Raw genomic sequence first — 14,644 nt, forward strand, 5'->3', positions numbered from 1 at the left:
TGCTTCGATTTGTGTTGCAAACACAACCCGCCAGGTTGTCCATCTTAGGGGACATGACCATTGAAAAACAGTGATTTCTTATACACAACTAGGAAATCTGTTATGCTCAGGTCTTGTGAAATATACCAAACCTTTCCCCGGAATCTTTTCTTCTTAGATAAAACCTCTTACGTTATTTTTCCTGGATAACTTAAACTTTGCCAAATACGCACATCTTGGTGTATTAGAATTGAGGCCAGGAGTTCTCCCGGCTGTGCAGTGGTGCCTTGGGGCGCCCGGGTTTGGGAGGCGAGGCCAAGCGCAAAGAGCCAGGGCAGTGTAGGCTAGGGGTTCGAGTCCCACCACCACACCGCATCCGAGCTCAGGCAGGTGTCATGGGGGGAGGGGCGGAGCATCGGGGGCGTGGCTGGGCTGGACTGGGCGTGTCTCCGGGCTCCGCCCCCTCCCGCGTCGGCGGCTGCGGCGCCTCCCCCGCCCGCGCGCCCTTGCTCCGCGTCCGGCCCGCCTCGCCCCCGCGCGGCCTCTCCGCTTTCTCTCCCGCTTCGCTCCGGCCTCGCCGAGTCTGCAGCGGGGCGCCGGGAAGATGGCGGCGCGGGGAGGCAGCGCGGGGGGCGCGGGCCTGGGATCGGGACCCTCTGCTGGGACGGCGGGGGAGGCCGCAGAGCCCGCGCTGCGCCCCGGAGAGGTGGCCGCGCTGCACCCCCAGGAGGTGGCCGCGCGGTTGCAGCGGATGCGGCGGGAGCTGAGCAACCGGCGGAAAATCCTGGTGAAAAACCTGCCCCAGGACAGCAGCTCCCAGGTAGGGGCACCGGGCTGGGGCGAGCGGGCTGGGCTTGGGGGACACCGCAACCCGGAGGAGTCCATGCTGGTCCCTGCGCCTGGGCGAGGTAGAGAGAGGAGGAAGGTATGAGCGCCGAGCCCAGAACCCTTTGCCTCGACGAAACCCTTCTGCTGCCTGCAAGGGCAGCGAGTTGGGAAACTGAGGCTGGGAAAGGCGGAGTCGCTCATGCAGGGTCGGGTGGGGGGTGGAGTGGGATCCGGGGCGGCTGCCGCCACGCCTGGCCGGGACTTTGTGTTCCCTCCAGCCCACCGCGGCTGTTGTAGGTGAAGGCGCGTGGAGGGAAGCTGGGGAGCTCAGATTTAGGGGACTGGCTTCCGGAGCCTCTCTCGAGAAGGGAAGGGGTCCCGCGTAGGGTGTTGGGGACTTGGATTGCTACGGGGGCGGGGTCACGGGAAAGCTGGGAGAGTTCTGCTGCAGGAGCACTTGACCAAGTTTGTATGAAACAACTTTGCTCCGCTCGCGAAGGCCGCAGAGAACGGAGGTGGATACTGCGCCGGAGACTCTTGCAGCCTTTTGCCAAACCAAGTATGGCAGGATATGTTCCTCAGTGGCTTGCGCGGAGTTTCAAGTTAAGCTGCTCCGCGCCTTTAATCCAGATTAACTGTTGCTTCTGGATTAGAAAGCCTGGGTCGATTAACTTTTATTTTCTGATTGCGAAAGTTAAAAGCTTATTGTAGGAGATCTGGAGAATTTGGAGGATTTACCTGGGGTTCATATTCATTCATTCTCAGTCACAGTTTCACCCCCCACCCCCATTCTCTCTCTCTCTCTCTCTCTCTCTCTCTCTCTCTCTCTCTCTCTCTCTCTCTCTCTGAGACATCATCTCAAGTATCCCAGGCGAGCCTTGAACTTCTGATCCTCCTTCCTCTACCTACCACGTGCTAAGATTTCAGGTGTGCATCACACACTCAGCAAAATAGTCGTGTGTGTGTGTGTGTGTGTGTATGTATGTATGTATTTCTTCCAAGACTTCATGAATGCATACCGCACTCTTACCAGCTGAGCTACAGCCCCCGGGATGTTATCTTTCTCCCTTTTCTTGTGCATATGTATGCATTTGTTTTTATTAAAAACATGAAACAATGTAATATTCTTTAGGTTTCTTACACGTGCAGATGCTTGCACATTTCACATATAGGTATTCGACTATGTAAACTAAATGTGGTGAGCTGCCCTGGTAGATAGGCCCTCAAAAGGAATTTCATAAATCCAGATAGGGCGGATTTACGAAATTCCTTTGTGGTCCATACACAAAGTTGCAAGAGGACTGGCTAGTGACAGTTGTAGGTTCTCTGTGACTCACAGACGATGACAAACGCCTCCCTCATTACTGTTGGTAGACCTTATGTAGAAACAATAGACGTGAGCCTCCAGCTTCATAACGTCTAGGTGGGAACATCTCACCATTTCACTTAGAGGTTCCATACTGCCTAGTTTCCTCTGTCAGGTGATGCTTTGGGTCACTACCCGAAGCACCTCCACAAGGGAAAGGCCGCCTTCCCGCTCATGAATAGGGAAGGTCTCCACGGAGCTCAGTGGGGAGCGGGGCTTGGGAGAAGCAGATGGCATGTCTACAAAACAAATTAGACAAGTATCGACTCTGATAGACAATCTAGCAGAAGATGGAGAAGTGTCTGGATTTCCTCTGTAGAATGTCAACTATTTCTGTTCTAACATTTCCCTGCATGAAGTCTAAAAATATTTAATGCAAATTCGAGTCGGTTCTGCCTGTTCTTGCCTCACTGTTATCTTTTGCATTTGTGTTCCCAAAAGAGGTGGAAAATAAACCCGAGGGTCTTAGGAACTATTTCAGTCCTACCTCGTATCTACGATGACAGAAGGCTTTTGGAGACTTACATCTGCGATTGTTTGAGGGTGGGGGATGTATTTTTTTTTTCTTTCCTCTGTTATAAATTTACGATGACGCTATAAGTCTCAGGATTTTCTGTAAACTAGGAAGCTTAAACTAGCCAGAACATCGGTTTAAGCTGTTTCAGTGAAGTCATTTAAATTCTTACACCAAGCTCAATTCTTTGTTTTTGGTTTTTGGAGACAGGGTTTCTCTGTGTAGCTTTGGAGCCTGTCCTGGAACTCTCTCTGTAAATCAGGCTGGCCTCGAACTCACAGAGATCCGTTTGCCTCTGCCTCCCGAGTGCTGGGATTAAAGGCATGCGCCACCACCGACGCCCGGCCCCAAGCTCAATTCTTATGCCACGTTTTCTTTAAGAACTGGAGATTCACCTAAAAAAGTCAACTACCAGTTAGTGGTTTAGCAAAGGGTTCCTAACATGTCCCGACATCCTTCTTTTCTCTAGTAGTGTGTGTAATAAAATGCTTTGACAGCTCTGATACACAGTTTTGAAGTCTAAACAGGTCAGTGTTAGGTTACATGTAAAGTATGTTGGAGCGTGTTCTTGACCCTCCCCCACTTCCACCAGCCTCCCATCCTCAGTACTTGTTCATAACTAACAGTGGCCAATGTTACATACATCAGTAAAGTAGGCTTAAGTATGTTAACTTCAAAAAATAATGAAATGAAAGTCCAGTAGATAATTTTTGTTTAATATTGGCTGTTTTTACTTGTCCAGTAAAATCCAATTTTTGTGTTGTATTTTCATGTTCACAATGACCTTTTTTTTCCTTTTGGGTTTTGTCTTTTACTAACTTCCCTTGACAGTGATTTTTTTTCCTTAATGGCAATTTTTTTCTGTTCTTTTTTGTCTTTGAGACAGGGTTTCTCTGTATAACAGCTCTGGCTGTCCTGGAACTCACTCTGTAGACCAGGCTGGCCTCAAACTCAGAGATCCGCCTGCCTCTGCCTCCCCAGTGCTGGGATCAAAGGTGTGCGCTGCCGCTGCCGCTGCCGCCGCCACCGCCACCGCCACCGCCACCTGGCTAGATTTTGTTTTCAGTGTACTAATCAAAGTTTAACTTGATTGTATATTTTCACCAGGAGAGACTATATTATATTACCTGTACTGAAATGTCATACTTAACTGATATAAAATGATTGTTTAATTATTAATCAGATATTTGAAATACTCTATTTCTAGATGAGTTTGTGTATTCATTATTTTAAAATATCGCATTAAGGGCTCTCTACTGTAACTAGAAACCATGACAGAAAAAAGGGGTTGTTCCAGTTAACAGTTTATTGTTCATCATCAGGGGAAGCCAGGGCTCGAAGTCAGGGCAGGAACCTGGAGGCAGGAACTGAAGCAGAGGCCTGGGAAAGCTGCTTCCTGGCTTGCTCCCCATGGCTTTCTTATACAACTCAGGACCACCTGACTAGGAGTGGTACCACCCACAGTAGCCAGCCACAGGATTTTTTTAATCCTTCCTAGGTTCTCTCTTTAAAAGAGAGAAATCTCACTGGGCAGTGGTGGCGCACGCCTTTAATCCCAGCACTTGGGAGGCAGAGGCAGGCGGATCTCTGTGAGTTCGAGGCCAGCCTGATCTACAGAGCAAGTTCCAGGAAAGGCACAAAACTACACAGAGAAACCCTGTCTCGAAAAACAAAACAAAAACAAAAACGAAAAACAAAAGAAAACAACAACAACAAAAAAAAACCAAAAAGGAAAGAAAAGAGAAAAATCTCTGCGTTTCGTTTTTACTAGTACATATTCACTGAACCAAACAATGGCCCATCATCCTTCTCTACTCTTCCCTCCCGCTGGCCCCTTCCTCTTCCCAACAGGCCTCCTTCTTCCATGTCCTGTACAGTCATGAGCTTTTAAATGCTGAGAAAAGGATGCTTTTGCCTAAACAGATTCTCCCCCACCCCCACCCCTTGCCTGTCTAAGCAGCCCCTGGCTTTCCCCTTGAAGACCCACCCGCTCCTACCTGGCTATGGTGTGGATGGGCTTCCTCTCTGTTCACCTCACAGAAGTGACAGAAGCCAAAGAACCTGATCCTTCCCCTCTGCCTGAGGAACTGGTAAAAAAAACAAAAACAAAACCCGGCAGTAACTGGACCTCAGCCCATCTCTGCATAGCAGTGACCTCCCCAGAGCGGTCAGTTCATCCGGGTACAGCACAGGAGACCGGCTGCCCGCCGAGGTGGCTCCGTGGGGAAGGTGTTTGCGCCTAAGCCTGGGACCCCCCTGGTGGAAAGGAAGAACTGATTCCTGTGAGCTGTGCAGCGTGCGCCTGTGCGCGTGAGCACACACAGAGAACAGACAAACAAACAAATTGTTTTTTAGGGAAAATAATCTTTCTCCTCCCTGGGGCACACGTTGCAGAAATGCACTGGCAGAGGACCGTGTCAGAACTGACAAAAGGCTGAGAGGCTGAGCTAGAGTCCTTTGAGAGTGCACCCCTCCCCTACCCCCCCCGCCCCCCCCCCCCCCCCCCCCCCCCGCAGCTGACCTCCCGCCAGGTGTCATGATTGCTCCAGCCCTTGGTTCTCTTTGTTTCTTCACTCTTTACAAACTGGTTCTTCTTAAAAAGGTGTATGTGTGTGCATGACTATGTGTTTGCGTGTGCGGAGGCAGGAGGACAGTTTCACCAACTGGACTCGGGCGGTTGGCCAGTGAGCCCCAGGGAATCCACCTGTGTCCCCTTCCCTAGTGCTGGGATTACAGACACATGCCACCGTGCCCGGCTTCTCTATGTGCACTCTAGGGGTTAAGTTTAGGACTTTGCACTTGCAAGGCCAATGCTTTGTACGGACTGAGCCCCCTCTGGACCTCGAATTGGTTCTGCTCCAACAAGCCATGGTCTAACAAAGAATCTTAATCACATGTGAAGTCTCAGCATGTCCCATCCTTCTGGGATGTAGAAGACATCTCTCGTTTCACACGAGGGATTCTAGCACACTTTTCAAAAGTTTATTTTCAATTGTGTGTAGGTGTGTGTCTGCATGCACAGATGTGCATGTCAGTGCAGGTGCTGGAGGCCAAAGGCATCGGATCCCCTGGAGCTAGAGTTATAGAAGGTTGTGAGTTGCTTCATGTGGGTCCTGGGAACGGAACTCTGGTCTCCTGGAAGAGCAGCAAGTGCTTTCCATTGCCGAGCCGTCTCTGGAGCGCTAACAGGTGTTAGGAACTGTTGTTGTGTGTGACTGTGAGGTCAGAGGGCAGCTTGGTGGGCTCGGTGCTCTCCTCCTACCTTTACCAGCACTGAGCAGTTGGTACCTTGCCCCACTGAGCACGGTGTCAACACCTTCTGTTTCACAGGAGGCACGATCAGCAGTCCTGCTCCGTCCCGGACAACTTCCATCATTATACATTGCTTAATCATGTTGAGGGTATAAAATTGGTTTCCTTTGAATTGTGACCGTTGATCCCTTTTTGACTAATAATTAGCACTGTCTTTAGGACATGATTCCAAGTCTCCCAATCATAGTTATTTTCTCTGAATACATACCATCACCCTTTTGCCAGGGTCTGTCTGTCTGTCTGTCTGTCTGTCTGTCTGTCTGTCTCTCTCTCTCTCTCTCTCTCTCCTCTCTCTCCTCTCTCTCCTCTCTTTTTTTTTTTTGGTTTTTTCAAGATAGGGTTTCTCTGTGCAGTTTTGGTGCCTATCCTGGATCTCTCTTTGTAGCCCAGGCTAGCCTCAAATTCACACAGATCCACCTGGTTCTGCCTCCCGAGTGCTGGGATTACAGGCGTGTGCCACCGCCGCCTGACCGCCATGGTATCTCTTAAAATGTGGCTCCCCAGCTTGAGTCTTAAGAAGCCAGTAGAGTTCTCTTTCTTCTGGGTATCTGTGATAATAATAGGTTAAAAGTTTTTGTGTACTTACCATCACCTGGATCACAGACGTATACAGTTTGCCTCTAAATGTCATTTCAAGGCTGCACAATCAAAATTCCTTACTCCCATTTTATTGATAGAGAAACAAATATAAGCTTAACGTTGAACAAGTTGCCTGAGACCAATGAGCTAATTAGGGGTAGAGTGGAGAGCTAGCTTCTTGTTTGATTCCAAAGCCTGTGTTCTTATCTCACAGTGCTACACCTATAAATCCACTCCCATGGCTCTATTTGTAAGTGTGTCAAAGGACAGGGATCATCTTATCATATGCACCTCTGTGTCAGCACTGTCTAACCTAGAAGCGGCCAAGGGATGCAGAATGGAAAGGGACTACCTGCGTTATTCTGAAGCACTGCATATCTGTTTATGTGCCCGACAAGCTCACACTGTGAGGTGCATGAAGACGTGCTGCAGTGTATGACTGCATTAGCTCTTGCCGGTGAAATTGTCCCATTCACTTAAAGTTACTCCATTATGAGTCAGCTGAAAGCTGTATCTTCTCTCCAAAAAAGTGCTCTTATTCATAACCACTGAAATCCATGAGTAATTTTCAAGGGGTTACGCATCTCTTGTGGCTTATCCCTGATCTCACTCAAGGATTGTAGACCAGGTTGGAACATGTTGGTGGCCAGTGCCATTCTTATTGTATCGTGGGACATCCATCACCTGTGGGACATCACCTGCATCTAGACCGAATTCTGGTTTGGTTGTAAGATGCCTCCCATGGGCTCATGTGTTTGAACTCTTGGTCCTCCAGCTCACAGTGTGGTTTTGGGAGGTTGTGGAACCTTTAAGAGGTGGACCTTACAGTTTATGGTGTGCCCTGTCTCCCGTCTAGTCTCTGCCACTGCTTGCCCTTCTCCATGATGCCCTGTATTCCCAAGTCATGAGCCACGGTAAACACAGACTCTGTGGGGACCTAAAGCCACTGAACTTCCTTTCGCCTGTCTTCTTTTTGTCTTCTTTTACCTTAGGAAAGAAAGAAAAAAAAAAACAAAAACAGGTTTCACTGAGTATCTCGGGCTGGCCTCAGATTTACAGCCTTCCTGCTTCAGCCTCCAGAGAGCTGGCATTCCACACACCTGGCGCAGGGCTCCAGCACGGCTCCTGAGAACTTTCATGAGGGACCATTGCAGCCACATCTGTGTGTGGAGATGGCGGTACCTCTGGGCAGTAATGTGAATCAGGCTTCTTAATGTCCTTTTTGAAAATGTCAGTCCGGAAACACGTCATCTGTGCTGTTAGCCTGTCACTCTGGGTTACTGGGGCTGGCACAGAGTAGCTGTTGGCCAACATTTTCTTTTAAGAGATATTTGGGGGGGGGGGGTGTGATGGCGCACACCTGTAAACCCAGAACTCAGAAGGTGGCGGAAGAGGAGGCCCGGTTGAGGCTACATTCAAGGGAGCATGACACAGGAAATAAGAAGGCCAGAGGCTAGGAAGATGAGAGATGGCTTAGTCAGTGTAGCTCCTCCCGTGTAACTGAGGACCTGAGGTGTATAGCTCAGCACCCACACCAAAGCTGGATGTGGTGTGCACCTGTTAGCCTTGTGCTGGGGAGCCAGCCAGGAGGATCCCAGGGGCTTCTGGCCAGCCTGTTTAGCTGAAGTGAGATCCAGGTTTACTGGAAGACACTGGTAAAACAAAATAAAATAGAAAGCAACCGAGGGAGACACCTGTTGTCATCCCGCTGGCCTCCACATGCATGACCATACACAGGTCCATGCACACATGCATACACATCTGCACACATACCTGCACACACACATTGACAAATATATAGATTGATTAAAGATTTTTGTTTGTTTGGTTTTTTTTTTTTTTTTTTTTGTTTTGTTTGAGACAGGGTTTCTCTTTGTAGCCTTGGCTGCCCTGGAACTCACTCTGTGTAGGTTGGCCTCAAACTCATAGTCATCTGTTTGCCTCTGCCCACTCCCACCCCCCTCAACCCCCAGTGCTGGGATTAAAGGCGTGCTCCACCACTGCCCGGCGTTAAAGATAGTTTCTTTAAGTGTGTTAAGAACCTTACCTTGGGGAGTCAGCAGAGCCCAGCTCACTGAGCCTAGGCAGGTCCAAGCCCCTTCCCACTGCACCAAGGTTTTACAAGGTGTCACACCACAGGCACCGGATTCCCAGAAGCCTGCCCATGTACCAGGGACAGATCCTCAATTTGGGGGATGTGGGGATGCAGGGTGGCTTGGGAAAGAGGGTTAGGAGGGGGGAGAGGGGAGGGGGGCTGTGGATAGCATGAGGAGTGAGTAGAAAATTTCTTAATAAAGAAAAATAAAATAATAATAATAATAAAAAAGAACCTTACCTTGGCATTTCTTTATAAGAAAAATGGTTTTTCTTTTGTTGGATTCAGGGGCAACTTTCTTGAGCCCCTGAACTTCTCTTCTGGGCATGGTGTTCCTGGGTGAAGTTGCCGTAGATTATGAACTGTTCCCTCCTCAGCCTTATTGTCACTTTCCTGGATAAACATGTGTTTCCACCTGAGTCCCAGAACACTGTCCAAACCCACCAGGCGTTGTTCGAACCTATGTTTGTACCTGCCTTCACTCTTTCCTCCCCCAGGCCTCCCACTCCACCCCCACCAGCTCCTCTGATGATCTTCTCTCAGTTTGTCTTTTATTTCCCGGACTTTTGATCTTCTACTATCCTGCCTGTCTAACTACTTCAAAAAAAAAAAATTCAAATTAGTCTCCACTTCCCCTACTTTGGGAGTTTTTGCAGCCTGAGCTAGAGTCGAAGTGGTGAACATTACAAGAACGTGTGAAGCTGGGGTGCTTTCGATTTTGAAATAGAATTTCAAACTTCCAGAAAAGTTGTGAGTATAGCCCAGGGAGTTTTCCTTCGCCAGAACTGCTGCAGCGCGCGCGCGCGCGCGCACACACACACACACACACACACACACACACACACACACACACAGATACACACACAGATACAGTCACGTATCCCGTAATGAGGTGTGCGTGGAGGGGTCCCGTTCAGCAGCTTTGCCGTTGTGTGGGTAACAAACATAGCATACCCTCTCACAGACCTGCATGGTGGAGGTCAGTGACTGCAGATGCCCCGCTGCAGTCAGGAGTTGGGGTGAACACGTGAGACTGCTCCTGGCCCAAGGTGGCATATTGCTTTACAGTAAACTGTTTTATAAGCAGGTGATCTGTAAAATGCTTCCAGGAGGGCTACAGTGAATACCTAGACGAGTGGCGTTGTTGTTGATTATTTGCGGCAAATGTCGTATACTCTACAGTCTGTATTTATACAGCCTGTACTTCAATATGACTGGCAGTGCTTTGGTTGTTTATACCAGCGTCACCATGGGTGTATGAGTGTCGCTACAAGATTCAACCTTAGCACAGCTATGGGGCTGGTATGTGATAGGAACTTTCACACACACACACACACACACACACACACACACACACACACACACACACACCCTGCAGTCTTATGGGCTCATGGTCCTTATATATCTAGACCATATTTGACCACATCACTATATGACACATGCCTGTACTTTACCATGTATTTCTTTTAAACTGGGGTATCATCTGATATAGCCACACTGCCGGCACTGTCAAGGTCCCCCTGGAGTTTCCTAACCTCAGGTTGTGTCTAGGTCTGACCAGTTGCCTGTCATGTCCTTTGCAGTGAAAGGGTTCATTCAGTTCCAACACTTCATGTGCTTAGTCACTCTGTGTCTCTGGCCTCCTTCAGTCTGAAGTGACCGCTCAAGTCTGTCCGTGACCTTTTCGAAGATCCCAGGCCAGGTACTTTGCAGAATGTTCTTTGGTTTGGGCATGTGTGATGTTCCCTCACGATTAGAGCTGCGTGTCTTTGGCAGGGATTGTGTTTGTCAGGGGTCGTGTTTGTCAGTAAGGTCACAGGTGATGCACATTTTAAGTTCCGCCTCCCTCCCCCATTGATAAATTTCAGTTTGAGTCACTTTTGACTAAAGTAGAGTATGCCAGGCTGTGAAAATGTTCCTTTCAGAATGATAAAGATGTTCAGGGAGATACTTTTTGAGACTAACCATCTTGTTCTTTTTGAAGCAATTCAAATGTATTCAGTTACTGATTCACATCGGTACAGCCACAAGGTGTCCAGTTCAGAGGATGGTAGTCCCCTACTATAATTACTTTGATGTTTCAATTGTCTTAGGTTTAGGTAGTGGGAGTTTCACACAGCTCCTCTTTTGTTTTGGAAAAGTTGTAGATTTATAGTAAAAATTTGTAGGGATAAGGAAAAGGCTTGGGACGTAAGTGTGCCATTCTGCAAGCATGAGGACCCAAGTTCAAATCTCTAGCACCCATGTGGAAAACTGGCCATGGAGGTAACCCCAACATTGGAGAGTGGGGACAGGTGACTCCTTAGTGCTCCCTGGCCAGCCAGCCTTGCTGAAAAGGTGCGCTTCTGGGTCAGTGAGAAACCCTGTCTAGGCAATAAAGTGGAGCGTGGGAGAGGCAGACTCCTAATAGCCTGCTCTGGCCTTCACATGCGTGCACATGGGTATGCACACCTACATATTCACAAGCTTGCACACTCACATTCCACCATCACCACCACCCCCAAAAAAATCCCCCAAAGTCAAAAAGAGCATGCATACCTGAATCTAAGTTTCCCAAAGACAGAAAGAAAAACTGGCTAGAGTTGGTCCCCTGAGGCCAAGGCATAGAGTTTGAAATGGGTAATAATAAAGCGCCAGGCTGAGACCTTCAGTAGGCATGGCTAGATGATTAAGAGTTTATCAGCCAAATTAAGCAGTGGGTGTTTATTTTAAGGGAGTGACGTGACCAGACATTTAGCTGCTAGAACCAAGTGACTTTGTTTTAGTTTTGCCTCCAAGGAATTTGCATGGCGAACATCTTGACCTTGTTGCTGCCCTGATCCCTGTTCTAAGGTTAGCTGGTCAGGGATGCAGTAGGCTCTAGGAATGTGGTGAGAGTGAGTGGTTCCTGATTTCATGTGTTTATCGTTGTTATGGAGATACTTAGATATTACAGTGCAGTGTGGGTCACTGTGTTTGCTGTGCTCTCTGCCAGCCAGGATGAAATCCCAGCCCCGTCTCATGCTGTCTGAGCATGCCACTTAAATATCTAGGCTTCCCTTAAAATAAGTCCCCATTTTAAACTCTAGATTTAAAAATCCAGCTCCTGTGGTGTGAGGGTTAAACAAAACGCTGTCCACACAGTGCTTGGGCCGAAGTAAACAACTAACAGTTCCCATTAGTTTACTGCTAAGACAAATGCTGAAACTTGATGAGTTTCTTTTTTGGTTTTGAGACAGGGTTTCTCTGTGTAGCTTTGTAGCCTGTCCTGGATCTCATTCTGTAGACCAGGCTGGCCTCGAACTCACAGAGATCCTCCTGGCTCTGCCTCCCGATTGCTGGTATTAAAGGCGTGCACCACCACCACCCAGCCCTTGATGAGTTTCTTTAAGCCAAGTCCCAAAGTCCTCTTACCCTAAACCTGGAATGCAGGACTTGGGAGATAGCTCAATCTGTAAAATACTTGCTGTGCAGGTGTGAAAACCTGTGATCAATCCCCAGCACCCATTTTTTTTTTTTTAATATTTTTAAAGCTAGGCATGCATGGTGGCATTTGATTATAATCTCAGCACTGGGAAGTATAGAGACTCGAAGATCCCAGAGGCTCACTGACTAGCCAGCGAAGCCCACCACTAAGCTCCAGGTTCCCGAGAGAGACTCTGCCTTGAATTAGAACAAGTTATGGGCCAGTGATTCAGTGGGGATGTAGAGGTACTTGCTGCCAAGCCTCCTGAGATGAGTTCTAGCTCCAGGAGCCACATGATGGGAGAGAACCAACTCCCACAGCTTGTCCTCTGACCTCTCCACCCATGCTATGCCCCTCCCCCACACACAAATAAATAAACTGAATAAAACATATTTAAAAAACAAAACAAAACAGAAAACCAAGGTGGACAGGGTTGGAGTAATGCACCTACCTACCTTAAAAGTTTATTCAGTCTAACTGTAGGACATTTGATGTTTTCCTGTCATCATTCCTCAGCATCTAAGTGTCAGATTAGTAGATTTGGGGACTGCATTGTACGAGGTTGTTTAATTCTCAGAATTGCTGACTGAGGCTGCGGAGATGGCTAAGAGGGTACAGTACTTGTTGCGGAAGCATCAGGGCCTGCCCTCAGGTGAAGAGCTAGATGTGATGACAAGAAGCTGAAACCCCAGCGGTGGTGTGAGGCAGGAGGATCCCTGCGGCTTGCTGGTTCACCTCACCTGTCTAGCCAATTAGTGAGCTCCAGGTTCAGTGAGAAACCCTGTCTAAAAAACAAAGGTGGCTTGTCACCCAGATGCTCTGAAAGTGAAGGAAGCCTCGCCCCTCCTTAAGCCAAAGCCAAGGCCTTGAAATCCAAGAAGACTCTGTTGAGAGCTGCCCACAGCCATGTCATCTACCTGACAGCCGAAGACTGATGCTCCAGAGGCAGCACGAATACCCCCACAGGGGCATGCCCGGGAGTAGCACAGCTGACCACGCCAGCATCATCAGGCACCATCTTAGCACTGAGGCAGCCACAGAGAAGACAGAAGAAAGAACACATGTGTAGTCATTGTGGATGTCAAGGCCAACAAGCACCAGGTCAAACAGGCTGTGAAGAAACTCCAGGGCATTGATGTGGCCAAAGTCAACACCCTGACTAGGTCTTGGTAGAGAGAAGAAGGCATGTGTTTGGCTTCCTCCTGCTTAGGATGCTCTGGATGTTGCCAATGTCATCGGGCTCATCTAAACTGAGTCCAGCAGCAAATCCTAAAATACACATTTTTTTTTCACCATTAATTTAAAAAAAAAAAAAAAAAGGTGGAGGGGGCTAGAGAGATAGCCTAGCAGTTAGGACTGCTTACTACCCCCCGCACAAGACGTGGGTTCCATTCTCAGCATCCACAAGGCAGCTCACAACCGTCTGTGACTCTAGTTCTAGGGCATCTGACACCCTCTTCTGGTTCCCTTGGGCTCCTGCACACACGTGGTACACATAAACTCATGCAGGCACATACATATACATCTGTGTATTGGTATTTTATATACCCGCATATCCAGTATTAGGTAACCATTTATGGGGTGAAAATACACGAGTGGGAAAAGTTTAAGAAGCCTTGATTTAGATAACGTGTTAGTGTGGTTGCGGTCTGTCCTAGCCAGGCTTTCCATTGTTCTGACAGGGTACCTGGGAGAAGCAGCCTAAGAGGCAAGTGTGGCTCGGCTCATGGTTTTGGGGGGCTCAGCCTGGTTTGGTCTGGCTCCATCGCTTCTGGACCCAGGGTGAGTCATGATGGAAGAGGTGATAAAGGAGGCTGCTCACCTCCTGGAGACAACCCAAAAGCGGAGACAGAGAGGAAGGGACCAGGGACAAGACTTACATTCCAAAGGCTTGTCCCCAGCAGCCTCTCTCACAAGTGGGCACCCATCTCTGAGCCGCACCAGCCACAGACAGCCGTGCCAGCTGGGACCCAGGCCTTCAACACCTACACGAGTCTTTGAAATAACCCCACTTAATACCCTAGGAGGTCTTATTCTTGGAAGCTGATATTCTGATCCAAAATTCATACAGAAGTGCAAAGAGCTTTGAATAGCCAAGGTAATTGTGAAGAAAGGGTTCATAGGCCAACACTACCAGATTTCAAGAGTTATTATAAATCTGCAATGACTTAATAGTGTGGCACTGACTTGGAAAAAAACAAAAAGGACCAGATGCCTAGATCAGTGGAGCAGAACTAGAACGTCCAAGAATTAACTCACATATACCATAGCGGCCCAGCCAGGCCGAGAGCCACATTTTCCAATAAAGGATCCTGAGGGAAGTTAGAAATTCTTCTGTCCAAAGTTGGCTGCTAACACCACTCAGCAATTCCTTAGAGGTGAACTGTAGCTAGAGTTTTCCAGCCTTGCCCACAGTCAGAACAAATCTCTGTCACTCGCCAGTCCCACAGCCGCTCAGACCCAACCAAGTAAACACAGAGACTTATATTGCTTTCAAACTGTATGGCCGTGGCAGGCTTCTTGCTA

At 48.4% G+C, this 14,644-nt stretch overlaps 1 protein-coding gene across 1 annotated transcript in view; it reads left to right on the top strand.

Moving 5' to 3' along the window:
• Positions 1-480: 480 nt before the first annotated feature.
• Raver2 (ribonucleoprotein, PTB binding 2) overlaps positions 481-14,644 on the top strand; it is a 79,521-nt gene continuing 65,357 nt past the window's right edge. Inside the window, exon 1 of the mRNA XM_006974050.4 lies at positions 481-799. Coding sequence (XP_006974112.2) covers positions 584-799 — 216 coding nt within the window. The 5' untranslated portion in view covers positions 481-583. The remainder of the gene's footprint in view (positions 800-14,644) is intronic.

The sequence above is a fragment of the Peromyscus maniculatus genome, chromosome 2, assembly GCF_049852395.1.
Source record: "Peromyscus maniculatus bairdii isolate BWxNUB_F1_BW_parent chromosome 2, HU_Pman_BW_mat_3.1, whole genome shotgun sequence".
Classification (NCBI taxonomy): domain Eukaryota; kingdom Metazoa; phylum Chordata; class Mammalia; order Rodentia; family Cricetidae; genus Peromyscus; species Peromyscus maniculatus.